This window comes from Nomascus leucogenys, chromosome 24 (genome assembly GCF_006542625.1).
Source record: "Nomascus leucogenys isolate Asia chromosome 24, Asia_NLE_v1, whole genome shotgun sequence".
NCBI classification, from domain to species: domain Eukaryota; kingdom Metazoa; phylum Chordata; class Mammalia; order Primates; family Hylobatidae; genus Nomascus; species Nomascus leucogenys.
The window spans coordinates 11289876-11317376 of NC_044404.1; the positions used below are offsets into that span (position 1 = coordinate 11289876).

At 45.8% G+C, this 27501-nt stretch overlaps 1 protein-coding gene across 1 annotated transcript in view; it reads left to right on the plus strand.

Annotated features, from left to right (window-relative positions):
• Positions 1-27501, plus strand: part of PEX14 (peroxisomal biogenesis factor 14) — a 155093-nt gene that overhangs the window by 2761 nt on the left and 124831 nt on the right. The window contains exon 2 of the mRNA XM_003274236.4: positions 17202-17249. Coding sequence (XP_003274284.2) covers positions 17202-17249 — 48 coding nt within the window. The remainder of the gene's footprint in view (positions 1-17201; positions 17250-27501) is intronic.

The following is a 27501-nucleotide window of genomic DNA, read 5'->3' on the forward strand; positions in this document are numbered from 1 at the left end:
CAGTGTAGAATTGTGGTTGCAAGTACAGGCTCTAAAGCCAGACCCACTGGCTTGGAATCCTAACTCTACTAACTTACCAGCAATGTCATCTTGGACAGATCTGCTTAATTTTTCTGGACTTAATTTCTCCATGTGTAAAACAGGGAAAATACTAGGACCTATCTCATAGAGTTGCTCTGAGGACTAAATGAGTTATTTATTTATTTATTTATTTTTGAGACTGAGTCTCTGTTGACCAGGCTGGAGTGCAGTGGCACGATCTTGGCTCACTGCAACCTCTGCCTCCCAGGTTCAAGTGATTCTCCTGCCTCAGCCTCCCGAGTAGCTGGGACTACAGGTATGCACCACCATGCCTGGCTAATTTTTTTTTTTTTTTTTTTTAAGTAGAAATGGGGTTTCACCATATTGGACAGGCTGGTCTCAAACTCCTGACCTCAGGTAATCCGCCCACCTCAGCCTCCCAAAGAGCTTGGGATTACAGGCGTGAGCCCCGCGCCTGGCTCTAAATGAGTTATTTATGTAAAAGTGCCAGAACAGTACCTGAAACAATCTGTTGTCTATTATTATTATTATTCAATTTAATAAGCTCTGAATTTTCACTCACAAATGGATCTAAACCTTTCCTCAAGTTCTATTACAACATATTTTGGGGTATGATTTTTCTTTTTCTTTTTTTTTTTTTTTTTTGAGACGGAGTCTCGCTCTGTCGCCCAGGCTGGAGTGCAGTGGCGCAATCTCGGCTCACTGCAAGCTCTGCCTCCCGGGTTCACGCCATTCTCCTGCCTCAGCCTCTCCGAGTAGCTGGGACTACAGGCGCCCGCCACCACGCCCGGCTAATTTTTTTTCTATTTTTAGTAGAGACGGGGTTTCACTGCGGTCTCGATCTCCTGACCTCATGATCCGCCCGCCTCGGCCTCCCAAAGTGCTGGGATTACAAGCATGAGCCACTGCGCCCGGCCTGGGGTATGACTTTTCATGTGTTGACTACTTGTCTAGTAAAGTTCTTTTATTCAGAAGTAATTCCTTAAAATTTCAAGGAATGCCCTGAATGCTAGTGTTTATGCTAGCTGTCCTTCATGACTTTTGCGTTTCAGGAACATACTTACTTTTTCATAATGGTATAGTCTTTTTAGTCTATCCTCAAGACGATTTGTTGGAATTTCATTTATTGCTTCCTTTGTTCTGTGTTCCCCACATTGCTCTGTTTTATGTGGTTGATCTATCGATTGATTGAGACAGGGTCTTACTCTGTCACCAGAGTGCGGTGGTGTGATCATGGCTCACTGCATCCTTGCCTGCCCGGGCTCAGGCAATCCTTTCGTCTCAGCCTCCTGAGTAACTGAGACTACAGGTGTGCACCGCCGTGCCTGGCTAATGTATTTTTTTTTTTTTTGAGACAGAGTCTCACTCTGTCGCCCAGGCTGGAGTGCGGTGGTGCGATCTCAACTCACTGCAAGCTCTGCCTCCCGGGTTCACGCCATTCTCCTGCCTCAGCCTCCGGAGTAGCTGGGACTACAGGTGCCTTCCACCACACCCGGCTATTTTTTTTTAAATTTTATTTTTAGTAGAGATGGTGTTTCACCGTGTTAGCCAGGGTGGTCTCAATCTCCTGACCTCGTGATCCGCCCACCTTGGCCTCCCAAAGTGCTGGGATTACAGGTGTGAGCCACCGCGTCTGGCCTGGCTAATGTATTTTTAAGACAATTTTTGTAGTGGTGAGTCCCTGGCTGGGCGAGGTGGCTCATACCTGTAATCTTAGCACTTTGGGAGGCTGAGGCGGGAGGATCGCTTGAGGCCAGGAGTTTGAGACCAGCCTTTGCAATATAGGGAGACCTCGTTCTTACCGAAAATTAAAAAATTAGCCAGGCATGGTAGCGCTTGCCAGTGATCCTAGCTACTTAGGAGGCTGAGGCGAGAGCATCACTTGGGCCTGGGAAGTTGAGGCCACAGTGAGTGGTGATTGTGCCATTGCCTTCCAGCCTGGGTGTTTGTGGGGGGGTGGGGGGGGGGAAGAGAGAGAGAGAGAGAGAGAGAGAGAGAGAGAGAGAGAAAGTGCTGAGATTATAAGCATGAGCCACCACGCCCAACCAGCGTGGCTGATCTCTCATCGAAGTCCTTTCTAGTGTGTACATGTTGGAGCCCATAGGAATGAGAAACGTTATCTCTATTTCCCAACTTTCCTACTAGCTTTTCTTCCTTCATTGAACAACAGAGGCATGGTTCAATCTATTACTTCACAGTTACTGAGTATTGAGTATTATTGCGGAAGGTAGATTTCCTATCTGTGGAGGTTCACTGGGTACAGTAAATTTTGCATTGAGAGGCTACAGAAGCAGGCAGGGAGAAGAGCAGAGTGAAAGAGTGGAAGAGCATGGCCTCGCATCCTGGCAGGTTTTGGTGGAACTTCATCACTCACAACTATTGGACTTATCACACCACCTTTCTGAGTATGTTTTCTCCTCTGTAAAACGAGAGCAATAATAGTTACCCTAAAGCTGGGTGTGGTGGTGCATGTCTATAGTTCCAGCTACTCAGGAGGCTGAGGCTGGAGGATTGCTTGAGCCCAGGAGTTGGAGTCTGTAGTGCCCGATGATCACGTATGTGAATAAACCACTGTACCCCAGCCTGGGCAACAGAGTGCAACCCTATCGCTTAAAAAATAAATAAATAAAATACAAAATAATTACCCATTTAGTGTTGACTGAAATCACAGATGTGAAGAGCACCTGCTGCATAGTAAGTGCTAAGTGCTCAGAGTTAGTTTTCTTCTCCCAGTCTTTACGTGTAGTTTTGAGAGTCTGTTGAACTCTTGAATAACAGTAGGTCAGACAAGGTATTTACCCTCTCAACTTTTTTTTTTTGTTTTGAGACAGAGTCTCCCTCTGTTGCTCAGGCTGGAGTGCAGTGGCTCAATCTTGGCTCACTGCAACCTCAGCCTCCCAGGTTTAAGCGGTTCTCCTGCCTCAGCCTCCTGTGTAGCTGGGACTACAGGTGAGTGCCACTATGTCTGGCTAACTTTTTTTTTTTTTTTTTTTGAGATGGAGTCCTGCCCTGTCTCCCGATCCGGAGTGCAGTGGCACGATCTCGGCTCACTGCAACCTCTGCCTTCTGGGTTCAAGCGATTCTCCTGTCTCAGCCTCCCGAGTAGCTGGGACTACAGGTGCCCACCACCATACCCAGCTAATTTTTTTTGTATTTTTAGTAGAGACAGGGTTTCGCCATGTTGGCTAGGCTAGTCTTGAACTCTTGACCTCAGGTGATCCACCTGCCTCGGCCTCCCACAGTGTTGGGATTACAGGTGTGAGCCTTGCACCCGGCCTCAACTTTTTATTTTGAAAAATTTCTCACGTATAGAAAAGTTGAAAGGATAATACTGAGAACTTCTGTAAAATTCCCATAAAAACTTCACCAAGATGCACTGTTCACATTTTGCTGAATTTGCTTTATGTCAGTCTCTCTCTCTCTATATATATATATGTATATTTTTTTTTGGAAGGATTTGTAGTAAGTTACAGACATCAAGGATATTTCATCCTAGAATATTTCGCCTTGTCTCTCATAAGAGTAAGGTTATTCCCCTGCATAACCACAATATCATTATCACACAAGAAATTTAAGTGTTGATAAATAGTATTATTTAAAACAGAATCTGCACTCAAATTTTCACACTTAAAAAAATCAGAATCTAGTGAAGACACAGAGATTGCATTGATTTGTCTCTTTAGTTTCTTTTTTTTCCTTTCTTTCTTTCTTTTTTTTTTTTTGTTTGTTGCCCAGGCTGGAGTGCAGTGGTGCAATCTTGGCTCACTACAACCTGGGAGCCAACTACCTTGGCTCACTACAACTCCTGGGTTCAAGCGATTCTCCTGTCTCAGCTTCCCGAGTAGCTGGAATTACAGGTGCCTGCCACCAGGCCTGGCTAATTTTTTTGTATTTTTGGTAGAGACAGGGTTTTGCCATGTTGGCCAGGATGGTCTCGAACCCCTGACCTCAAGTGATCCACCCACCTCGGCCTCCCACAGTGCTGGGAGCCACCGCGCCCAGCCTTAAACTTTATTTTTTTGTTTTTTTTTTTTTGTTTTTTTGAGACAGAGTCTTACTCTGTCACCCAGTCTGGAGTGGAGAGGTGTTATCACAGCTCACTGTAGCCTTGACCTCCTGGGTTCAAGTGATCCTCCAGTCTTAGCCTCCCAAGTAGCTGGGACTATAGTCATGTGCTACGATGCCCAGCTAATTATTTTTTGTAGAGGTCGGGTCTTGCTGTGTCACCCAGGCTGGTCTTGAACTCCTGACCTCGAGTGAGCCTCCCGCCTTAGTCTTCCAGGCTTCTTTTACTTAACGCATATTTTTGAGATTAATTCATGATGAGAACAGCGACAGTTTATTATCACTGCTTTATATGGTTATTGTATGAATGTGTTTGGCCATTTATTATTAACCATTCTACTCTTTTTTTTTTTTTTTTTTTTTTTGAGACAATATCTGGCTCTGTTGACTAGGCTGGAGTGCAGTGGCATGATCTTGGCTCACTGCAACCTCTGCTTCCCGGGTTCAAGTGATTCTTCTGCCTCAGCCTCCCAAGTAGCTGGGATTATAGGCACCTGCCACCATGCCTAGCTAATTTTTGTGTTTTTAGTAGAGATGGGGTTTCACCCCGTTGGCCAGGCTGGTCTTGAACTCCTGACCTCAAGTGATCCGCCCGCCTTGGCCTCCCAAAGTGGTGGAATTATAGGCGTGAGCCACTGTGGGTGGCCCATCTTACTTTTTTTTTTTTTTTTTTGAGATGGAGTCTTGCTCTGTTGCCAGGGTGGAGTGCAGTGGTGGGATCTTGGCTCATTGCACCCTCTGCCTCCCGGGTGCAGGTGATTCTCCTGCCTCAGCCTCCCAAGTAGCTGGGACTACAGGTGCGTGCCACCACACTCACCTAATTTTTGTATTTTTAGTAGAGACGGGGTTTTACCATGTTGGCCAGGATGGTCTCAATCTGTTGACCTCATGATCTGCCTGCCTTGGCCTCCCAAAGTGCTGGGATTATAGGCGTGAGCCATCGTGCCTGGCCTGAGCCATTCTACTTTTAATGGACATTAGATTGTTTCACTTCTGGGGTCATTACAAATAGTACTGCTGTGAAAATACCTGTACGTGTCTTTTTGTGAACATAGTATGTGCATTTCTGGTGAGTTCATCAATGTTTTTTATTTTTTATGGTATTGACATGTTTGGAGAGTCTGGACTACTTGTTTTGTGAAATGTTCTACCATCTGGATTTGTCTGATTTGTTCCCTTACATTTAGATTCAGGTTAAACCTTCTTTTGTGAGAATATTATGTAAGTGACATTGTGTCTGTGTATCATATCTGGAGGAACGTGTCCCATTGTTGAAGATGGAAGTTTGATTGCTTGGTTAAGGTGGTGTCTGTCACATTTCTCCATCGTAAAGGTAACTTGCTAAACTAGTTGCTTTCTTTGCAACTTTGCTAGTATTTTTTTAATTTTTGAGGCAGGGTCTTACTCTGTCACCCTGGCTGGAGTGCAGTGGCATAGTCATGGCTCACTGCAGTCTTGACCTCCTGGGCTCAAGCGATCCTCCTGCCTTGGCCTCCCAAAGTGCTAGGATTACAGGTGTGAACCTGACCAAGTTTTCCCTTTTTTTTTTTTTTTTTTTTTGAGACGGAGTCTTGCTGTGTCTCAAGGCTGGAGTGCAGTGGTGCGATCTCGGCTCACTGCAGTCTCCACCTCCCAGGTTCACGCCATTCTCCTGCCTCAGCCTCCAGAGTAGCTGGGACTACAGGTGTGCACCACCACGCCCAGCTAACTTTTTGTATTTTAGTAGAGATGGGTTTTCACTATGTTGGCCAGGATGGTCTCCATCTCCTGACCTGATGATTCGCCTGCCTCGGCCTCCCAAAGTGCTGGGATTACAACGTGAGCCAGTGCGCCCAGAGATGGGGTTTCACTGTGTTGGTCAGGCTGGTCTCCAACTCCTGACCTCAGGTGATCCATCTGCCTTGGCCTCCCAATGTGTTGGGATTCCAGGCGTGAGCCACTGCGCCTGACCATGAATTACTTTTTACCACTGAGTGGTATGGATGGCTATACCTCAATTTGTTGATCTGTTCACCAGTTGATGACATTTGTAGTAGTTTTTGATTCCTGCATAACAGTATTACCACAAATTTAGCTGCTTAGCACAGCACACATTGATTATCTCGTGGTTTCTGTGGGTCAGGAGTCAGGAAACTGCTGGGCTGAGTCTCACCAGGCTACTATTGAGAAATCTGTCAGGACTGTGGTCGCACACAAGGCTTGACTGGGGAGGGGTCTGCTTCCTGGCTTGTGTGGTTGTTGGTGGCATTCAGTTCCTTATGGACCATGAGACTGGAGACTTTAGTTTGTTACTGTCAGCCAATGGCTGCCCTCAGTTTCTTGCCAAATGAGTCTTCCCACTTGCCTCCTCAAAGCCAGCAAAAGAGAGAGTCTCTTAGTAAAATGGACATTACCACCATGTATCTTACCCAAATTAATGCAATCACGTACATGCTGTCACCTTTGCCATATTCTGTTGGCCAGAAGCAAGTAACAGATCCTGCCCACGTTTGAGGAGAAAGAACAGCACAGGGGCGTGGATACCAGGAGGTGGGGATCATGGGGTCACCTTAGATTCTGTTCCCCACAGGATTCCTTCTCATTCTGGGCTACTGTGAGTATTCGTGTATGTATAAGTGTTTGCGAGGACATATTCATTTTCTTGGGAAATAACCTGTAAGTGGAATGGTAGGGTCATGTAGTAAGTATGTTTAGCTTTGTAAGAAACTGTCTAAATTGTCTAAGTGTTTTTAGCCATTCTGGTGAGTGTGTGTAGTGTTATTTATTTGTGTGTGTGTGTGTTTTTTTTTTTTTTTTTTTTTAGAGACAGCATGTTTCTTTATCTTTGTTGCCCAAGCTGGAGTGCAGGTGGTGCAGTCATACATAGCTCACTGTAATCTCCAAGTCCTGGGCTCAAGTGATCCTCCAGCCTCAGCCTCCTGAGTAGCTAATACTCAGGTGCATGCTACCATGCCCAGCTAATTATTTTTTGAATTTTTGTAGAGAGGGGGTCTTGCTGTGTTGCGCAGGCTAGTCTTGAACTTCTGGACTTGAGTAGCCCTCCTACCTCTGCCTCCCAAAGTGCTGGAAATACAGGCATGAACCACAGGGCCAAGCCTAAATATTTTTTGTTTTTAGGATGCTGTTATATTTATGGATTTTATTTTTTAATTATTCAATGCTACTATGTAGAAATAAAATTGAATTTTGTATATTGGCCTTGTATCTGCAACCTTGTTAACTTATAATTCTAGTAGGTTTTTTTTTTTTTTTTTTTTTTTTTTGAGACAGATTCATGCTGTGTCACCCAGGCTGGAGTGCAGTGGCGTGATCTTGGCTCACTGCAACCTCCGCCTCCTGGGTTCAAGGGATTCTCCTGTTTCAGACTCCCTAGTAGCTGAGATTACAGACGCCCGCCACCACGCCCGGCTAATGTTTTTGTATTTTTAGTAGAGATGGGGTCTCACTGTGTTGGCCAGGCTGGTCTTGAACTCCTGACCTCTGGTGATCTGCCTGCCCTAGCCTCCCAAAGTGCTGGGATTACAGGTGTGAGCCACCACGCCCAGCCTCTAGTAGCTTTTTTGTACATTCCTTGTGATTTCTTTATAGATGATGATATCGTCTGCAAATAAAGACAGCTTTACTTCTTACCTTCCCATTAATATGCTTTTAATTTTTCTTGCTTTATTGCACTGTCTAGGACTTTGAGTGCAATGTTAAAAGAAACAGTGGAAGTGGATGTCCTTGCTTTGTTCCCAATTTCGGGGGAAATATTTTTAGTCTTCTACAGTTAAGTGTTAGCTATTGGTATTTTCTAATAGGTGCCTTTGTCAAGTTGAAGAAATTCAACTTTCATTTTTAGTTTGCTGAGTTTTGTTTTTTTTTTTTTTTTAAATCATTTGTGTTTTGAGGCTAGGCACAGTGGCTCATGCCTGTAATCCCAGCACTTTGGGAGGATGGAGCAGGAGGACTGCTTGAGGCCAGGAGTTCGAGACCAGCCTGGGCAACATAGTGAGGCCCTGTCTCTATACAAATTTTTGAAAAATAGGTCTGACATGGTGACACATACCTGGAGTCCTAGCTACTTGGGAGGCTGCGGCGGGAGGATGACTTGAGCCCTGGAATTCCAGGTTACGGTGAGCTATGTCACACCACTGCACTACAGGCACTACAGGCTGGCTAAAAGATGGAGACTCTGTCTCTCTTTTTTCTTTGTTTTTTTTTTGAGACGGAGTCTTGCTGTGTTGCCCAGGCTGGAGTGTAGTGGCGCGATCTCGGCTCACTGCAAGCTCCGCCTCTCGGGTTCACGCCATTCTCCTGCCTCAGCCTCTCTGAGTAGCTGGGACTACAGGTGCCCGCCACCACGCCCGGCTAATTTTTTTGTATTTTTAGTAGAGACGGGGTTTCACCGTGGTCTCGATCTCCTGACCTCGTGATCCGCCCGCCTTGGCCTCCCACAGTGCTGGGATTACAGGCGTGAGCCACCGCGCCCGGCTTTTTTTTTTTTTTTTTTGAGACAGAGTCTTGCTCTGTCACCCAGGCTGGAGTACAGTGGCGCAATCTCGGCTCACTGCAACCTCCGCCTCTTGGGTTCAAGCGATTCTCTGCCTCAGCCTCCTGAGTAGCTGGGATTACAGGCGTCCACCGCCATGCCTGGCTAATTTTTTTGTGTTTTTAGTAGAGATGGGGTTTCACCATCTTGGCCAGGCTGGTCTTGAACTCCTGACCCTGTGATCTGCCTGCCTTGGCCTCCGAAAGTGCTGGGATTACAGGCGTGAGCCATCGTGCCCGGCCTGAGACTCTGTCTCTTAAAAAAAAATTATTTTTGAATGTTGTCAGGTGCTCTTTTTTGTCTCTATTGAGTTGATCCTTTTGTTTTCTTCCTTTTATTAATATGGTGATTTATGTTGATTGATTTTTGAAATGTTAAACCGATTTTTTATTCGTTGGATAAGTTCTACTTGATATGTTATTCTTTTTATGTATAGCTGGACTCAATAGTATTTTGTTAAGGATTTTAACACTTAATGTTTGTGAGGGATATTGGTCTATAGTTTTTTTGTAGGTGGATGTGTAAAATCTTTGGTTTTTATGTCAAGATAGTACTGGCCTCATGGAGTGAGTTTGGCAGTTTTGTTTTTTTTTTTTGTATTCTTTGAAACAGTTTATATAAGATTGCCATTATTTCTTCCTTAAATGTTTGATAGTATTCACCAGTAAAGCCATCTGGGCCTAGAGTTTTCTTTTTCTTTTTAAGTTTTAATTATATACTTTATTACTTTTTCTTTCTTTCTTTTTTTTTTTTTTGAGACAGAGTGTTGCCCTGTCGCCAGGTTGGAGTGCAGTGGCGTGATCTCAGCTCACTGCAACCTCTACCTCCCAGGTTCAAGCGATTCTCTTGCCTCAGCCTCCCAAGTATCTGGGGCTACAGGCGTGTGCCACCACACCAAGCTAGTTTTTGTATTTTTAGTAGAGACAGGGTTGCATCATGTTAGTCAGGATGGTCTCCGTCTCTTGACCTTGTGATCTGCCCACCTCGGCCTCCCAGAGTGCTGGGATTACAGGCATGAGCCACTGTGCCCGGCCTACTTTTTTTGTTTGTGAGATGGAGTCTCACTCTGTTGCCTAGGCGGGAGTGCAGTGGCTCAATCTCGGCTCACTGCAACCTCTGCCTCCTGGGTTCAAGGGATTCTTCTGCCTCAGCCTCCTGAGTAGCTGGGATTACAGGCATGTGTTACCATGCCTGGCTAATTTTTGTATTTTTAATTGAGATGGGGTTTCACCACCTTGGCCAGGCTTGTCTCGAACTCCTAACCTCAAGTTATCTACCTGCCTCAGCCTCCTGAAGTATTGGGATTTCAGGCGTCAGCCACTGTGCCTGGCCTATTACTTTTTTTATTTACATATTTTTAAATTATATATTTAGTTTTAAAAATAGATGTGAGGATATTAAACTTTTTTATTTTTTCCAGAGTCAGTTTTGGTATATTGTGTCTCAAGGAATTTGTCCTTACCATTTCAGCTATCTCGGCTCCCTACAACCTCCGCCTCCTGGATAAAAGTGATTCTCCTGCCTCAGCCTCCCGAGTAGCTGGGATTACAGGCGCCTGCCACCATGCTTGGCTAATTTTTGTATTTTTAGTGGAGATGGAGTTTCACTGTATTGGCCAGGCTGGTCTCAAACTCCTGACTTCAGGTGATCCACCCGCCTTGGCCTCCCAAAATGCTGGGATTACAGGCATGAGCCACTGCACCCGGTCTGAAATTTTTATTTTACATATTATACTTTTCATGTCTAGAAATTCTATTTTCTTTCTTTTTTTTTTTTTTTTTTTGAGACGGAATCTCACTCTGTCACCCAGGTGGGGAGTGCAGTGGCGTGACCTCAGCTCACTGCAAGCTCCGCCTCCTGGGTTCACCCCATTCTCCTGCCTCAGCCTTCTGAGTAGCTGGGACTACAGGTGCCTGCCATCATGCCTGGCTAATTTTTTTTTGTATTTTTAGCAGAGAAGGGGTTTCACCATGTTAGCCAGCATGGTCTCGATCTCCTGACCTTGTGATCCATCCACCTCAGCCTCCCAAAGTGCTGGGATTACAGGCATGACCCACCGTGCTCGGCCTCTATTTTCTTTTTATACCTTACATTTTCTTCTTACTGTGACATGTTTTCATTTAAATACTTGAGTATAGTTGTAACACCTGTCTTACTGTTCTTGTCTACTAGTTATATCATCTGGGTTTTCTTATTGTTATTGGTTACATTTTCCTGCTTCTTGACATATGTTGAAATTTTTTTATTTTATTTTATTTTTTTGAGACTGAGTTTTGCTCTTGTTGCCTAGGCTGGAGTGCAATGGCGCAATCTCGGCTCACTGCAACCCCCGCCTCCTGGGTTCAAGTGATTCTGCTACCTCAGCCTCCCAAGTAGCTGGGATTACAGGCAGGCACCACCACACCCGGCTAAGTTTTGTATTCTTAGTAGAGATGGGGTTTCTCCATGTTGGTCAGGCTGGTCTCGAACTCCTGACCTCAGGTGATCCACCCACCTGGCCTCCCGAAGTGCTGGGATTATAGGCGTGAGCTACCGCGCCTGGCCATGTGTTGAAATTTTTGATTGGATGCTGGATATTGTGAGTTCAGTATTGTTGAGGTTCTGGATTTTGTGGTCTTTAACGAGTGCTTAAAGCTTTGTTCTTCTGGGCAGTTTTTTATGGTTTAGTTTTATCATTTTGAGTCCTGTTTTTTAGCTTTGTTAGAGTGGATCTGGATAATCTTTAATCTAGGGATCATTTGACCTCTCCTACCAAGAGGTGGCCCTTCTAGTTCTCTCCTGAATGCCCTGTGAGGACACTCCAGTCTGGCTGCTTGGGACTCATGATTCCGCTGAGAGTTCTAAGAAATGTCAGCTCATAGCTTCTTCATCACTGTGGAGTTTCACCCTATGCATGCACAAATTTTAGTATTCAGCAGAGACCTGAGGGAACCTCCAGGCAGATTTCTGGACCACTTTTTCTGCATAGCTCTTTCTTTCTGAAGTCTGTCCTGCAGCTTTCAGCTGCCTTGGCCTCCCTGAACTCTGATCTCTGTCTCTTCAACTTAAGTGGACGGTGTGCTCTGCTGGGGATCCCCCTCTCTCTCTGGGGTCTGAAATACGTCTCCTGGCAGGAAGCCAGAGTGATTTTAGGGCTCAAGTAATTTATTTCTCTGCTTTCAGGGATTGTAGTCCTACACTGCCTGCTGTCTAGTGTGTACACACAGTGGTTTTATTTATTTGGCTTAGTTTTCTAGTTGTTTACAGTGGGAGGGCAAATCTGTTCCCTATTACTCCATCGTGACCCGAAGTGGAAGTGCATTGGTTGACTCTGAGCAGAGGAGTGACATGAAATAATTTATCATCTCCTCTAATCCCAAATGTGAGGTGGTGGTATTATTCCCGTTATTCCCATAGATGAGGAAACTGAGGCTCAGAGAGGTTGAGCAGCGTACCCCCAAATCACTGAGTTCTTAATGCCAAAGCTTGTGTACTTTCTGTCATGCCACTGCATCTCAAAGGATATTGGTGGGATTGAATCTTATTCTTCCCAGCAGAGAACTACACAGACTGGTTTAGGACGTATCTGGAGTCACAGTCACTGGGCAGATGCTGGAGACTGGGTACTCCTAGACGTGGAGCTTCCGCCAGTTGCTCAAATCTGTGAGCTGCTTGTGAGGTTGTTCTTTGTTGGACAGCAGGTCAGGATCTGGGAACGCCTTCCAGTTGGGGAAGGTCAGCGCCTTGGCAGCAGGAGTGAGAGCACCTTTGTCTCTACCAAAAGAAAAGCATTTCTCTCTCTGCCGCCGTAGTCTTTGCCTGACTTGTTTTTTAAAGCAGTTTTCTGCTTTTGCTTTCTTCCCTTCCTGCTCTCCCCATTTGGGCCTCTAAGGATCCTGGGCATGGATTGCCTTAGATCCTTTTCTTATATCGTTACAATAGATGCCTGCGGGTGGTTTCTCAGCCTTTGTTTTGTTTTTTTGTTTTTTTTTGAGACAAGGTCTTACTCTGTTACCCAGGCCGGAGTGCAGTGATGTGATCACAGCTCACCACAGCCTCAACCTCCTGGGCTCAGTTGATCCTCCCACTTCAGCCTCCTGGGTAGTTGGGACTTACAGGCGTGTGCCACCATGCCTGGCAAATTTTGGTATTTTTTAGTAGACACAAGGTTTTGCCATGTTGCGCAGGCTGGTCTCAAACTCCTGGACCCAAGCAATCCTCCCACATCGGCCTCCCAAAGTGCTGGTGTGAGCCACCATGCCCGGCCTTATTTTTTTTTATTTTTTTATTTTTTTCTATCATGGACTACCCTGTGAGGATTTCCAGGATCAGTTGGAGATGGAGTTTTGCTACGTTGGCAAGGCTGGTCTTGAACTCCTGACCAGGTGATCCGCCTGCCTCGACCTCCCAAAGTGCTGGGATTACAGGCATGAGCTACTGTGCCCGGCCTGCTTTGGTTTTTTAAACAGCTAGCATGGTGGAAGATTTTAAAAAAATGTTCACAGTGTAGTCCATGATTAAAAAAATAAAAAAAAGACTGGGTGTGGTGTCTCACATTTGTATTCCCAGCTTCAAACTGGGACTGTGGCTCTGGGAAGCCACGACTTGAGGAATTTGGAGTGTTGCTGTTTCAAATTCCATGGTAGGAATATGCATACACATGCACCCTTTTTTTCTTTTTGAGACAGGGTCTTACTCTGTTGACCAAGCTGGAATACAATGGCACCATCATAGCTCACTGCAATCTCTGCCTCCTGGGATCCAGCGATCCTCCTTCCCCAGCCTCCTGAGTAGCTGGGACTACAGGATGCACCACCACACCTGGCTAACTTTTAAATTTTTTGTAGAGATGGGGTCTCGCTGTGTTGGCCAGGCTGGTCTCAAACTTCTGGCCTTAAGGGATTCTCCCGTTGTACCCTCCCAGAGTGCTGGGTTTATAGGCATAAGCCACTACACTTGGTCATGCTTCTTTGTGTGTGTGTGTGTGTGTGTGTGTGTGTGTGTGTGTGAGACAGGGTCTCACTGTCACCCAGGCTGGAGTGCAGTAGCGTGATCTCAGCTCACTGTAACCTCCGCCTCCTGGGTTCAAGTGATTCTTGTGCCTCTGCCTCCCGAGTAGCTGGGACTACAGACACGCACCACCACATCCAGCTTATTTTTGCATTTTTTTGTAGAGACAGGGTTTCGACATGTTGGCCAGGCTAATCTCTAACTCCTGGCCTCAAGTGATTCACCCGCCTTGGCCTCCTGAAGTTCTGGGATTACAGGCATGAGCCACTGCACCCGGCCAGCCATGCTTCTCATATGCTTTAAATATCCTTGGCAGAATATATAAGGAACCAGTGTCAGTGTGGGTCCCCTAGGGTTGGAACGAGAGGGAAGCTTTCTTTTTTACTTTTAATATTGAATTTTCTAAAACAATTCATTTACATGGCTTATAATTTAAAAGGTGCTAAAGGGTTTATGATGAAAGAGACTTATCTGGCACTGTGTACTGTTTGAAGTTTTTCCCTCTGGTCATTACTAGCTGTTCAAGGGATGAACTAATTTTAAGAGCAGTTCCTTGGTGAAAACAATTCATAGTGATTAGTTTTATTTTAGGAAGAAAGTTTTGGGTTAAGTCAGAATGGGGCTTCCTAAATGCTAAAGCTGTTTGCTTTTGTGTGTTTTGTCTGGTCAAATAACCTACATTATTATTTATGGGGTAGCATTAAGGTTGTTGCTTAATAAAATGTGGTTTAAACAAAACTTGCTTATTTTGATTAAGTAGAAGGGTTCAAATCCTAATATCAGTTACTATCTGAGTAATCATGGGCAAGTTATTTAACCTCTTTTGCCTCAGTTTCCTCATCAGCAGTAATTTGATATACTTATTGTGAGAATTAAAGGAGGAAAGAGCCAAGTGAATGTTAGCACTTAGTATCTACCAAGTGGAGTAGAGGAAACCCTCGGGAAGATAATGAACGGAAGAATCTAAATAATCCATTCAGCTGAGTTGTTGCCATTGTTCTGTTTTTTTGTTCCCCATTCGTTCATTCATTCATTCAGCAAATTTCTATTGAAGGCCTCCTCTGTGCCTGGCACTGTCCTAGGCCCCAGGGATACAGTGATAAGCAAACACAGGCAGTTTCTGCACACGTAGAGTTTATAATCTGGTGAGAGAGACAGGCATCAGTCTTATAGTCACACAGATGTAAAGTTGCATGTCTGCTCAGGTCCTTGAAGGATAGGCAGGTGGTGTTACCTGAGTGTGTCATAGGGAGATCTCACCTAGTCATGGATGTCAGAGAAGGAATGCCTCCCCAAGGAAATGTCTTAGCTGGATCTGAAGGATGAATTAAAGGGAAGGAAGGGCATGTGCAAAGGCGCAGTGACAGAGAAAGCAAAGGCCAGTGTGTCTGTTGGGGGCAGAAGTGGGGAATGTGGTGCCACTTGAGACCTGAGATGTAGTCAGAGTAGATGTGAGGCCTTGTAGGCCATGCTGAGTTTTTCTGTCTTCCAAGAACAATGAGAAGCCCTTAAATTTGTTGTGTTTACTGGGGTGAGTGGGTGGACAAGGGATGGGACAATCAGATTCTCCTTTGGAAATCACAGTCTGTTTGCATCCCAGAATATGAATTGGAAGAGTGCCAGCACTGATGAGAAGGCTGACGCAGTGGTCCAGGCAGGGGATTTTGGTAGCTTGGCCTAAAGTGATGGCAGTAGAGATGGAGAAAAATGGGTGGATTGTTTCCATGGACTTTTTAATTTTTTTTGAGACAGGGTCTGGCTCTGTCACCTGGGCTGGAGTGCAGTGGTGTGATCACGGTTTACTGCAGCCTTGAATTTCCAGGCTCAAGGGATCCTTCTGCCTCAGCTTCCCGAATAGCTGGGAGTACAAGCGCACACCACCACACCTAGCCCATTTTTATACTTTTTATAGAGACGAGGATTTGCCATGTTGCCCAGGCTGGTTTCAAACTCCTGGGCTCAAGCACTCCATCCGCCTGGGCCTCCCAAAGTGCTGGCATTTACATCACTCTTCCATGGATATTGAGGAAGGACTATTGGCAGACTTGATGTAATGAGTTAGTTCTGGGAGCGAGGGAGAAAGCGCTGTCTCAAGATGGCCTTTTGGATTCTAGTTTACATCATTTGGTGAAGTTTGTCCCATTCATGCCAAGAGGGAATGCTGGAAGAAGACATGTGGCAGAGAGGACTGTGAGTCTGCTCCACGGCAGCTTAAGTCCAAGAGGAGGCAGGAAGGCAGTCGAATGTGTATCTCAGAGGGGTGTGGGCTGGAGCTCTAAAGGTTTGAACTTACCAATACCTGGAGCTTTGGGAGGGCAGGAGGCAGGGAGGCAGGGGAAGCTTGCTCAGATTCCTTGAGACTGACCTTCACTTTCTAGATCATTTCCTGCTGGCTGACCTCTTGTCCTGGGGTGGTGAGGCTCTTGGGACAGGACTTCAGATGGAGGGATAGAGTCCTTCACCCAGCAGAGTGCTTGCCACTGTGCTGTATGCCAGCTAATGTGGTAGCAGCTGGGCATGAGGAATTCTTTGGGAACCCTCTGTGGACCGGGCTTCTGTCCTTTTTCAAGGCGGCTTGGCACTTCCATCTGATCTGTAATAGCCAGGAGAATGGAGGCTGCAGGCTGTCTCCTGGGACACACAGATTTCGCTGCACTCGTCTGGATATTATCTGTAGATAGATGGCAATTGACCTGACCATCAGTCACAGTAAACTAATCATAGCTCACTTAGCATCATACCTGCTTGCTTTATTCTTTTGGAAATTTGTAAATTTCTTCAGAATCTGTCTCTACCTCTGCCTCTCCCTTTCTCTAAATTTTGGCCAGATCAGTCAAGGGTCGAAGGCGCCTGTGAGGGTGAGGTAGTGGCCCCAAGGAGGAGGAAACGGGCTAGAGCCAGGGGCTCTGCCACAGTGCTGCCTGCTCGCCTGGAGGTTGGTCTACTTGTATGTCAGCCTGTCACTAGCTTATTTCCAAGAAGGATTTAAGCCTGGGGCTTTCTTTACTATTGTGGGGTGGTGTCCTTAGTGGCAGGCGATAAATAGGAACCTGTGTAGTTTACTGGCTTCTGGGCTCCAGAAACTAGATGCCCAGAGAAAATCCTGAGCGTGGGCAGCTGGGGCCCCCTGGTGGTAGAATCTGGTTCTCCACTGCTGCGCGACTTCTCTTCCCAGTCCCCTGACGTTGGGGAGGTGGCAGAAAGAGGAGGTGTTGTGCTCTCTCTTCAAGCCTTTTCTCTGGACTCTACTCTTCCCGTGGATTTTGTGATGGTCCCCAGCCCTTGCTGCTCAGTAGGTGATTGTGGGCCTTCCTGAGCAGAACCAAGCCTTGTTCTTGGAGTGCTGTGACAGTGAACCCAGAAACAGTCTCTTCATCTTCCCTGGTGAATTCAGACTCTTTGGGCTACTTTTTACAGGTAGTCCACTGCAGAATACTCTCATGTCGTGAAAAACCGGTGAGAGACGTGAGAAAGAGGTGCTAGTGTGCATCGTTTGAGAATGGAACATCTTTGGTTTTTTGATGTCCATTGGGTGGCACTGTGATCTTATTTTTGTTTCCATTTTTCTCTGCAGCCAAGCTCTACTCCAGGAAGTGAAAATGTGCTGCCTCGAGAGCCGCTGGTAAGTACCCAAGATGTGTGGTATCACTTTCTAGTAATTAAAATGCCACGCGAGTGAAAAGAAACCTTCTGTTCCTATGGTTCTGCATCAGTGGTGTCCCTTTAAAAGTAGCTGTTACCTAGAGACTGCCTCTGTCAGTGACCTCTGACTTCTCGCGTGCGGGGATGACTGAGATCTCTCCTTAGTAAAGCCTGGTCCTTTCTAGAACTAAAAGCATCCACCCCAGATGGTCCTGCACCACTTTGTTTGTGGCTGATCGACAGTAATTAGTGAGATTCCTGCGCCTGTGGGCGGCTGAGGTGGAGTGAGGTGGCTGGGCTTCCAGATTGTTTGAAGTAGCCGCCCTCTGCTCTGCCCCTCAGGGTGCGAGCGCCTCAGGGGTCTTTAAAGAACAGGTAAGCGATGGTTTTGCCTGGTCAGTAGTTGTGTGATCGTCATTCCCAACACTATCTTCTTAGACTATGGATAGGGAAGAGGCCTACTAAGCACTACAGGTAGTTTTCTCTCCCAAGTGCTTTTCGTTTGGTGGCCAGAGTCCCAGGCTGCCCATCCCATTTTCATTTTTTTTTGCTTTTCAGGGCCTGCTGTAAATCCTCTTGGCTGGGTAGTAAGACTGGTTCTGTACAAACCAGATAAGTTTGATGGGAGAGCCGGCTCTAGGTTTAACTTTTCAGAGCTTTTTCTTCCTGCATAGCGATAGCAGGCATAGGGCTGTACTGCCAAGGCTTTGTTTCAACAGGGCCTGTGGTTTCACCTGTTTTGCTTCACTCCTCTTCTGGCAGTCGTGGGAGGAGATGACGTGAGGGCCTTAGCGGGTATGAACACGTCTGAATTCCAGCGTGTACGAAGGCTTTCCCAGGCTGAGGGCGAGTTGGATCCAGTTGAGCTGTCTGTAGAAAGACAGAGGTGATACAAGCACTGCTGGGAGTGTTTCAGGGGAGCAGTGTTGTCACTCGTGTCACCTGCTGTTATGTCACCAGTTACGGGCATATATCCCAGCACTCCCACGGTGGCCTCGTTTCACTCTTTTGGTATTGCCCAGGTCCTTCCTTGAGGTCGTGGTGGGAAAGCCCAGGAGGCCCCGCCTTGCCAGTCTCTCCGGACCTCTGCCTGCTTCCCTCGGGCCTGCCTCAGTGCCCCTCAGGCTGGAGTTGTGGTTGTTTTAGACTGAAGTGCAGATTGAACACCATAGGCTGCTGCAGTCCTTTCCTTCCTCTCTCTCTTCAAATTTTGATGTACCCATTTAACTGATCACCGGAGGAATGGCCAGTCCATCTTTTGGGGCTTGATTCGACAAACCCTTTGAGAGCCCTGAGCAGTTGGCCAGCTCACTGATTTCTGGTGTTTGGAGCCCTGCAGACCCCTTGCTCTGCTAGTGTTTCTGTGCCCTGCTCTTCCTGCTGTACTGTGCATCTGCTTGTTGGTTGGTTGTATTTTTATTTCTTTCTTTTCTGGGAGGCCCTGAGCAGTCTTCAAACCCTAGTAGCCTGTGATCGTCCAGAGTTCAGACTCATTCTCTCCAGGCCAACTCCACAATTACCTTATATTTAATTAATATTTTTTCTCCTCTTTACGTACTTGCTGCATAATTGCTCAGAGGAAAGAAAACACATAGCAGCAATTTATATATATATATAAAAACAATAATTAAAAAAACCCCGAAATAAACTCCCATCTCATTTGGGCTGATCCTATGAGTTGGGTAATTAGGGCCCTATTAAAAGGTAGACCCTTTCTCCTTCCCCCCCTTTTTTGTTGATTAATTTTTTTATATTAAACTCCCACAGTCTCTCAGTCATGCCCTTATTGCTTTTGGCCAAGCATTTGCAGCAGCCTGATTAAACGGGGGCACCAGCCGAGTCGCGTGGTCTTGTGTGAACTACTTCTTCCTCCTGGGAGTGGTGTTGGGAGGGTGTCAGGCAAAGGAGCCCGCTGAGGACTCGTGTGGCAGGACGGGGGCACAAGATGGGCAGCCCCCTTGCCCAGAAAGCCCCACAGCTCAGTGTGGTGGTGTTGCGGCTTGTGGAAACACACAGCACTCAGCCCTTCCATAGGGAGGGAGCTTTCTCAGGCCATGTGTATTTGCTGTCTCCTGCATGCTCAGCTTAGCTCAGCTCAGGCCTGAGGATGGGGAACAGACAATTGAGGAATAAAACTGAATCTTGTTCTCGAGTAATTCACGTGTTTTACTTGGGGAAGAAAAGGCATTTATACATATGAAATAATGAGCAAACTGCACACAACTGTATGTAATTTTAGCAAATAGCACAACATTGTATCACTTGGTGCAGCGCTGCCTGGTTGGGCATAGAAGGGAGCCCCCAGTTATTCAGGGAAGGAAGAGCTCTGCGGAGGGTGAGGGGCACCTAGGGATGGCTTTTGGGAAACTTGAAGCCAGGCCTTGAGGAATGGGATATTTCAGTGTTGGGGGAACACACTGCTAAGTTGTTTTGTTTTTGTTTTTATTATTATTATTTTTTTAAGCTTCAGGAAATATGTATTTTTGTTTTTAACTGAATGCATATTTTTCATACAATTCCTTAATGGAAGTTGCCTAGTCTCTACACTAAAGGCAAATAATCTTATTCTTTGTCCCAGACTAGATGATCACTTTGAAATAATTTTCCCCTTATTAAAAAAGTAAGTTACTGGTCAGGTGCAGTGGCTCATGCCTATCATCCCAGCACTTTGGGAGGCCAAGATTGGGGGATCACTTGAGGCCAGGAGTTTGAGACCAGCCTGCACAAAATAGAGAGACCCCATCTTTATTATAAATTTTAACATTAGCCGGGCTTGGTGGCTCATGCCTATACTCTCAGCTGCTCAGGAGGTAGAAGCCAGAGGATTGCTTGAGCTCAAGGAGTTCGAGGCTGCAGTGAGCTATGATCATGCCACTGCACTCCAGCCTGGGCAATAGAGCAAGACTCTGTCTCTAAAATAAAACAAAACAAAAGAATAAAAATAAAAGTAAATTACAACAGAAGAAGTTCTATTTGGTAGTCAGTGCCGTGCAGGTGACATTGTGATGTAGTCAATATGTGCATGATTGTTTTGTTTTATTTGCTAGGCAAAGAAGACTTGATTTTCAGTTCTGTCCTCTCTGAATCATAAAAACTGTCTGGAGATTTTGTGGTGAGAAGTGTAATCTTGTAGTCTTTAAACGACACATTCGTGTTTGTAGCCAAATCCGGGCCTTGATTCTAGCAAAGTAGTGAGGCTGCGTGTTTCCGTTTCTAGCCCGTTCAATCCTGCCCCGATCCTGGCCTCCAAATCAAACCAACCCAGCAACATTGACCATCTCAGAGGAGTATTGCTCTCTAATATCATAATGTCATTAGGGATAGAGATTGGTGAACAGACCAGTCTTGAGAAATTCTGCAAACTCCAAGTTGAAATTCTCTGTTGTTGGCAAAACTCCACCAAAGTTAAAATGGCTGGTTACTTTTTTCTCTTTATACTCTCTTCACTGAGCTTTGCCTGCTGAGGCAAGGAGTTCGGACAGGCCTCCAGAGTACAGACCTCCAGCTTCTCCCAGACCTGTGAAAACCTGTGAATTTCCCGCAGACCCTGGTTTTCTAGCCACAGTTGTGTGCCTGTACTTAGGCCCACACAGAGTCTCTGGATCCAGCACCTTGTGCTGTCCTGGTAGGACCAAGTCCCTGCCTAGTCTATAGGTGTTGTAGAATGAGCAGACAATTGTCTGCATGGGGTAATTCAGTTCCCATCTTGCTTGGATACTGAAACTTGGGTTAAGTAAACTTTTGAGGTTTCCATTTAGTCATATGATTTTTGGTTATTTGAAGTAAGCAGTAAATAAGGTTTGATTTACACATCTGCTCACTTGTTTCAACTCAGTTTCTCAATGTTCAGCAATACTATAGCTCATCTACTTTAAACAGTGCTTATGGATTTTGGCTAAACTAGAATTTTAGCTTTTTGCTCTTTGACACCAAGTTCTCTCTAATGGATGAGTCCTTGGCCATCGTCTCTTCCTTTAACTTTTAGGTGTAGGTTCTTTTTGTTTTTTCTTTCTGTCCTCTTTCCTGCATCTCTCCACCAAAATAATCCCAAAGTACAATTTTTTTTTTTGAGATGGAGTCTTGCTCTGTCACCCAGGCTGGAGTGCAGTGGTGTGATCTCGGCTCACTGCATCCTCCGCCTCCCGGATTCAAGCGATTCTCCTGCCTCAGCCTCCTGAGTAGCTGGGATTACAGGTACGCGCCGCCATGCCCAGCTAATTTTTGTATTTTTAGTAGAGCCAGGGTTTCACCATGTTGGCCAGGATGGTCTCGATCTCCTGACCTTGTGATCTGCCCACCTTGGCCTCCCAAAGTGCTGGGATTACAGGTGGGAGCCACCGCACCCGGCCCCAAACTACAATTTTTTTTATAACTGATGACAGGAATTTCTACTTTATCATCTTTTTCTAGGATTACTATTTTTTTAGTATGCTGAATTCTTCAAAATAAAGATGCTCTGCAGTTGCAGATCTAGGTTGTGTCTCAGTAGTTTTGCTCTCCAAGTGCCAAAGTACCCTTAGGTTTCTTCCTGAGGCTCAGATGGAACCTTGTCCCGGGGGTTCTACCTCATGTATTTGATCTCAGTCCTGGGGAAGCTCATCCACCTTACCCCTGGGACACCCAAGATTTTCTCTTTGGTTTACAAGCCAATTAACCAGAGGCTGATAATCAGAAGGCGTATTTTGATGGATTCAGGGAGCCAGTACTGTGATCTCTGTAAGAATAAGCAAGGCATGGTGGCTCATGCCTGTAATCCCAGCACTGTGGGAGGCCGAGGCGGGTGGGTCACCTGAGGTCAGGAGTTCGAGACTAGCCTGGCCAACATGGCAAAACCCTGTCTCTACTAAAAAAAAAAAAAGATTAGCTGGGTGTAGTGGCAGGTACCTATAATCCTGGCTCCTCAGGTGGCGGAGGTTGCAGTGAACCGAGATCGCGCTACTGCCCTGCAGCCTGGGCGACAGAGCCAGATTCTGTCTCAAAAAAAAAAAAAAAGAATAGCAAGAAGAATAGCTACAGCCAGTTGCCTGTCTGCCAAAGACCTCTAACATGTATTCCTGGCACAGTCTCCTCAGCATTTGTGTCTTTTGTGACTTTTGTGGTTAGAATACTTTGGTGCACTTGTCGGCAGGTTCACTGTGGATAAGTGGTTCTCATTTTTTTTCCCACCAAAACATTTCTTTTTTTGAAACGGTGTCTCGCTGTGTCACCCAGGCTGGAGTGCAGTAGTGCAATCTCCGCTCACTGCAACCTCTGCCTCCCGGGTTCAAGTGATTCTCTTGCCTTAGACTCCTGAGTACCTGGGACTACAGGCGTGCACCACCACGGCCAGCTAATTTTTGTATTTTTAGCAAAGACGGGGTTTCGCCATGTTGGCCAGGTTGGTCTCGAACTCCTGGGCTCAAGTGATCCTCCCGCCTTGGCCTCCCAAAGTGCTGGGATTACAGGCATGAGCCACCATGTCTGGCCCCACCAAAACATTTCTGAAGAATGACATTAACATGCTCATACGTTTCTTTGTGTGCACTCATGTATGCATGTATATGACAATACATATATATTTTATAACATTTAAGCATTTTGTGGGGAAATAACATTGATTTTGACACTGTATTCATGAAAGTGTTTTACAAGCACATGGGTAATGAAACCAACCATTTAGGGATTTCAGGAACTTGTCATTTTCCAGGAAAAATATATAAATATGACAAACCTAATTTTGAAGTATTAAACATAATTATTTAAAAAGTCTGTAGTGGTTGATTTCTGTGCAGAGTTAGGTTTGCTGAAACTAGTTGTCACTTCCACCTCTTTTTCCTGCTCAGGAATGTCTGTTGGGATGCAAGTGATTGGGGGTGATATAGGGATAATTCAAAATCCACCGTACTAGTTTATTTTTATTTATTTATTTATTTTTGAGACGGAGTCTCGCTGTCTCCCAGGCTGGAGTGCTGGAGTGCGGTGGCGCGATCTTGGCTCACTGCAGGCTCCGCCCCCCAGGGTTCACGCCATTCTCCTGCCTCAGCCTCCCGAGTAGCTGGGACTACAGGCGCCTGCCACCTCACCTGGCTAATTTTTTGTATTTTTAGTAGAGACGGGGTTTCACCGTGTTAGCTAGGATGGTCTCGATCTCCTGACCTTGTGATCTGCCCACCTCAGCCTCCCAAAGTGCTGGGATTACAGGCGTGAGCCACCGCGCCCCACCCCTATTAGTTTATTTTTAAAAAGCAAATCATTGGCTGAGTGTGGTGGCTCACGCCTGTAATCCTTGCACTTTGGAAGGAAGAGGCGGGAGGATTGCTTGAGTTCTGGAGTTTGAGACCAGATTCGGCAACATAACAAAACCCTGTCTTTACAAAAAATTAAAAAAAATTCAGCCAGATGTGGTGGTGAGTGCTTGTAGTCCTTGGGAGGCTGAGGTGGGAGGACTGCTTAAGCCCAGTGGGTTGAGGCTACAGTGAGCTGTGATCGCACCACTGCACTCCAGCTTGGGCAACAGAGCAAGACTCTGTCTCAAAACCCACCCCCAAAATCTACAAAAATTTTGGTGCTTAAACTGTTACTAGCAACATATTCATCAGGGTGCCCCTCACAACTGCTGCAGAGAAACTTGGGGACTAAAATCAAGTATAAACCACAGATGGGCTCACGGTACACTTCACTGAAGGTAACATTGTCATCATTATCAGATCCAGCATCCTGGGCCTGAGATTTAGGCATTTTTCAGAGAGGAGAAAAATGTTGGCTGTCCTCTTTCCTCACTCCTCTCTCATCAACAATATAAAGGTATCAGTGAAGAAAACATTTCTAACACTAGTGTCCATGTATACTGACTTTTGGTTGGGAGGGTGCCTGTGATTCCCACCTCCTCTGCCAGGTCTGCCGAAGAAAGCTGGTAAGAACTGGATGCTGCAATGGATGAACTTGAGCAAAGCCTCATACTGTTTCTGGGTAGTTATGATCTCTAGGCCACTTACTGATTTTGAAATTACTGCCTCTTCCTACTTTGTCCTTCCTATCACAGACAGCAGGTTTATTGCATAGACTAGGCGGTGCCCTTTCCATTGTTTCCTCTTTCAGGTAAATGAAGAGGTTGCTTTCCAGTTTTAAGGTGCCCTTTTACAAATAATTATTAGATGAATCGAAACTCTTAGGAGTAATAATTAAAGAAATGGAATTTGAAAAAGTTATTCAGCTTTGTTTATACTTTGGTTTCCTGGCTTTTATAGTAATGCTTTATATTTGCTGTTGTTCCTGTAATCAGAGGCCCCGACTCTTGGATAAATGGGCATTGTCCTTATTTTGAGGATGTGGGAACTGAGGAACTGAGCACTCAGGTGCCTTTTATCAGAGCTACTCAGTGATTGGGGAAATTCAGTTTTCTTTTTTTTTTTTAAATGACAGGGTCTTGCTCTGTCACTCAGGCTGGAGTGCAATGGCACAATCATAGCTCGCTGCAGCCCCCCACCTCTTAGGCTCAGGTGATTCTCCCACCTCAGCCTCCCCAGTAGCTGGGACTACCGGTACACATCACCATGCCCAGCTAATTTTTAAAAAAAATTGTGTAGAGATGAGGTCTCACTATGTTGCCCAGGCTGATCTCAAGCTCCTGGGCTTAAATGATCCCCCCGCCTCAGTCTCCCAAAGTGCTGGGATTACAGGTGTGAGCCACCACGCCCTGCCTGGAATGCAGCCTTTTATCTTATCCCTGGCATCATTCTTTCAGAAGAAAAAGTTCTGTTTCCTCCCTTTTCTCCTAGAGGCTTAGGCGTGAGAATCACTTGAACCCCGGAGGCAGAGGTTGCAGTGAGCTGAGATTGTGCCACTGCACTCCAGCCTGGGCAACAGAGCAAGACTCTATCTCAAAAAAAAAAAAAAAAAAGAAAAGAAAAAAGAAAAAAGATTATCCTGGAACATGTAGGCACTTGGTTATCTTAACCAACACAACAGTCAATGGTTTTCAAACTGGGGGCTTTTAGATTTATCCTGAGTTTGCTAATCTTAGAGCTCCTTTACATGCCCTACCATTGCTGAAGATGTGATCTACAAAACTTTTATTTGGGCAGAGGAAATAAAACTTCCTCTGTTAAAATGTTTTTCTTTTGATTAATCAGTCATCAGTTTCAAAGAATTTTCATGTAAAAGTGTTTTTTTAAGTGTGATCTAAAGCATAGGTATTCCATGGGGCAAACTCAGGATAAATCTAAAAGCCCCCAGTTTGAGAACCATTGACTGTTGTGTTGGTTAAGATAACCAAGTGCCCTACATGTTCCAGGATAATCTTTTTTCTTTTTTCTTTTTTCTTTTCTTTCTTTTTTTTTTTTTTTGAGACAGAGTCTTGCTCTGTTGCCCAGGCTGGAGTGCAGTGGCACAATCTCAGCTCACTGCAACCTCTGCCTCCAGGGTTCAAGTGATTCTCATGCCTAAGCCTCTTGAGTAGCTGGGATTACAGGCGCCCACCACCATGCCCGGCTAATTTTTTAATTTTTAGTAGAGATGGGGTTTTGCCGTGTTGGCCAGGCTGGTCTCAAACTCTTGGTCTCAAATGATCCACCCGCCTCGGCCTCCCAAAGTGCTGAGATTACAGGTGTGAGCCACTGTGCCTGGCCCATTTTCCAGAATAATTGTAATTTAAAATATTTTAGCTCATTGTCAAACCGTGCAGACTGATTTTTGGCTTGAAAAATATGATCTTGTAGTTAGTCCCACTTCTGCGCTGTGAGAAACCGCAGGAAGATAAAGTGGTGCTTTGGAGAAGGACGTTTTCACCGCCCTTCCTTCTTCCCTCCCAGCTCTCCTTTCTTTTATGGTTTGTAGTTATAACCGAGATTTATGCTTGTTGCTCCACAAATCTTCTCTCTGCCGTTATGAGTTTGTCTGAACAGTCTAGAGATGGGGCCGACACTGAGTGATTCTTGAAGTAAATCTATCCAGGGGCACTCCTTGACAGTCAGAGGCAGAGAGGAACTAACTCACAGCCCCCAGTGGAGCAGGAGTCTGGATAAATTACCCCTGTCAAGAAGAAGACATGCTGCCACTTTTGTGACCTCTTGCCTTCACAGTGACCCTGGGGGCACAGTTCTCCTGTTTGTGTGCAGAGTGTGTGGGGCGGTGCTCTGGGTCAGTGATCATTCCCTTTACCCAGCTGTGTCTGCCAAGAGGCCTTTCTCTCTGTGTTGGCCCAGCCAGGCCCATGGCAAGTGGGTCTTTAGGACCAGGGCCACTTTTTCCAGCCTTATGGTGGTAAGGAGTTGCTGACAATCAAGCATACAAGTTGATTGATTCCTTTTCCTTTCCTTTCCTTTTTCCTTTCCTGTCCTGTCCTGTCCTTTCCCTTTCCCTTTCCTTTCCTTTCTTTCCTTTTCCTTTTCTCTTCTTTCCTTCCCTCCCCTCCCCTCCCCTCCCCTCCCCTCCCCTCCCTCCCCTCCCTCCCTCCCCTCCCCTCCCCTCTTTTTGTTTCACTCTGTCAGCCAGGCTGGAGTGCAGTGGTGCCATCTTGGCTCACTGCAACCTCCGCCTCCTAGGGTCAAGGTATTCTCCTGCCTCGGCCTCAGTAGCTGAGATTACAGGTGTGCGCCACCACACCCAGCTAAGTTTTTGTATTTTTAGTAGAGATGGGGTTTCAACATGTTGGCCAGGCTGGTCTCAAAACTCCTGACCTCAAGTGATTTGCCTATCTTGGCCCCCCTCCCAAAGTGTTGGAATTACAGGCATGAGCCACCATACCTGGCCTGATTATTTCTATAAATGGTTTCATTTAACTAGCATTTACTGATAGTGGATTTTGATGGAGAAGGAGAATAAAGAACAGGTATTAAACATCTTTTAGGCTAGGTACGATGGCTCACACCTGTAATCCCAGCACCTTGGGAGGCTGAGGCAGGAGGATTGCTTGAGCCCAGGAGTTTTGAGATCAGCCTGGGCAACGTGACGAGGTGCCATCTCTATAAAAAATACAAAAATTAGTGGGACATGTGGCTCGAGCCTGTAGTTCCGGCTACTCTGGAGGCTGAGGCAGGAGGATTGCATCAACCCAGGAGATTGTGATTACAGTGAGTCTGGGTGACAGGGCGAGACCTGTCTCAAAAACAAAACAAAATATTTTTCCCCCCCTTTACCATACTTTTCCTTTGCTGTATCTCGTTGTCTTGTGTGTACTTTGAAATTTTTATTTTATTTAAATTTTATTTAAATTTTTATAGAGACAGGGTCCCACTATGTTGGCCAGGCTGGTC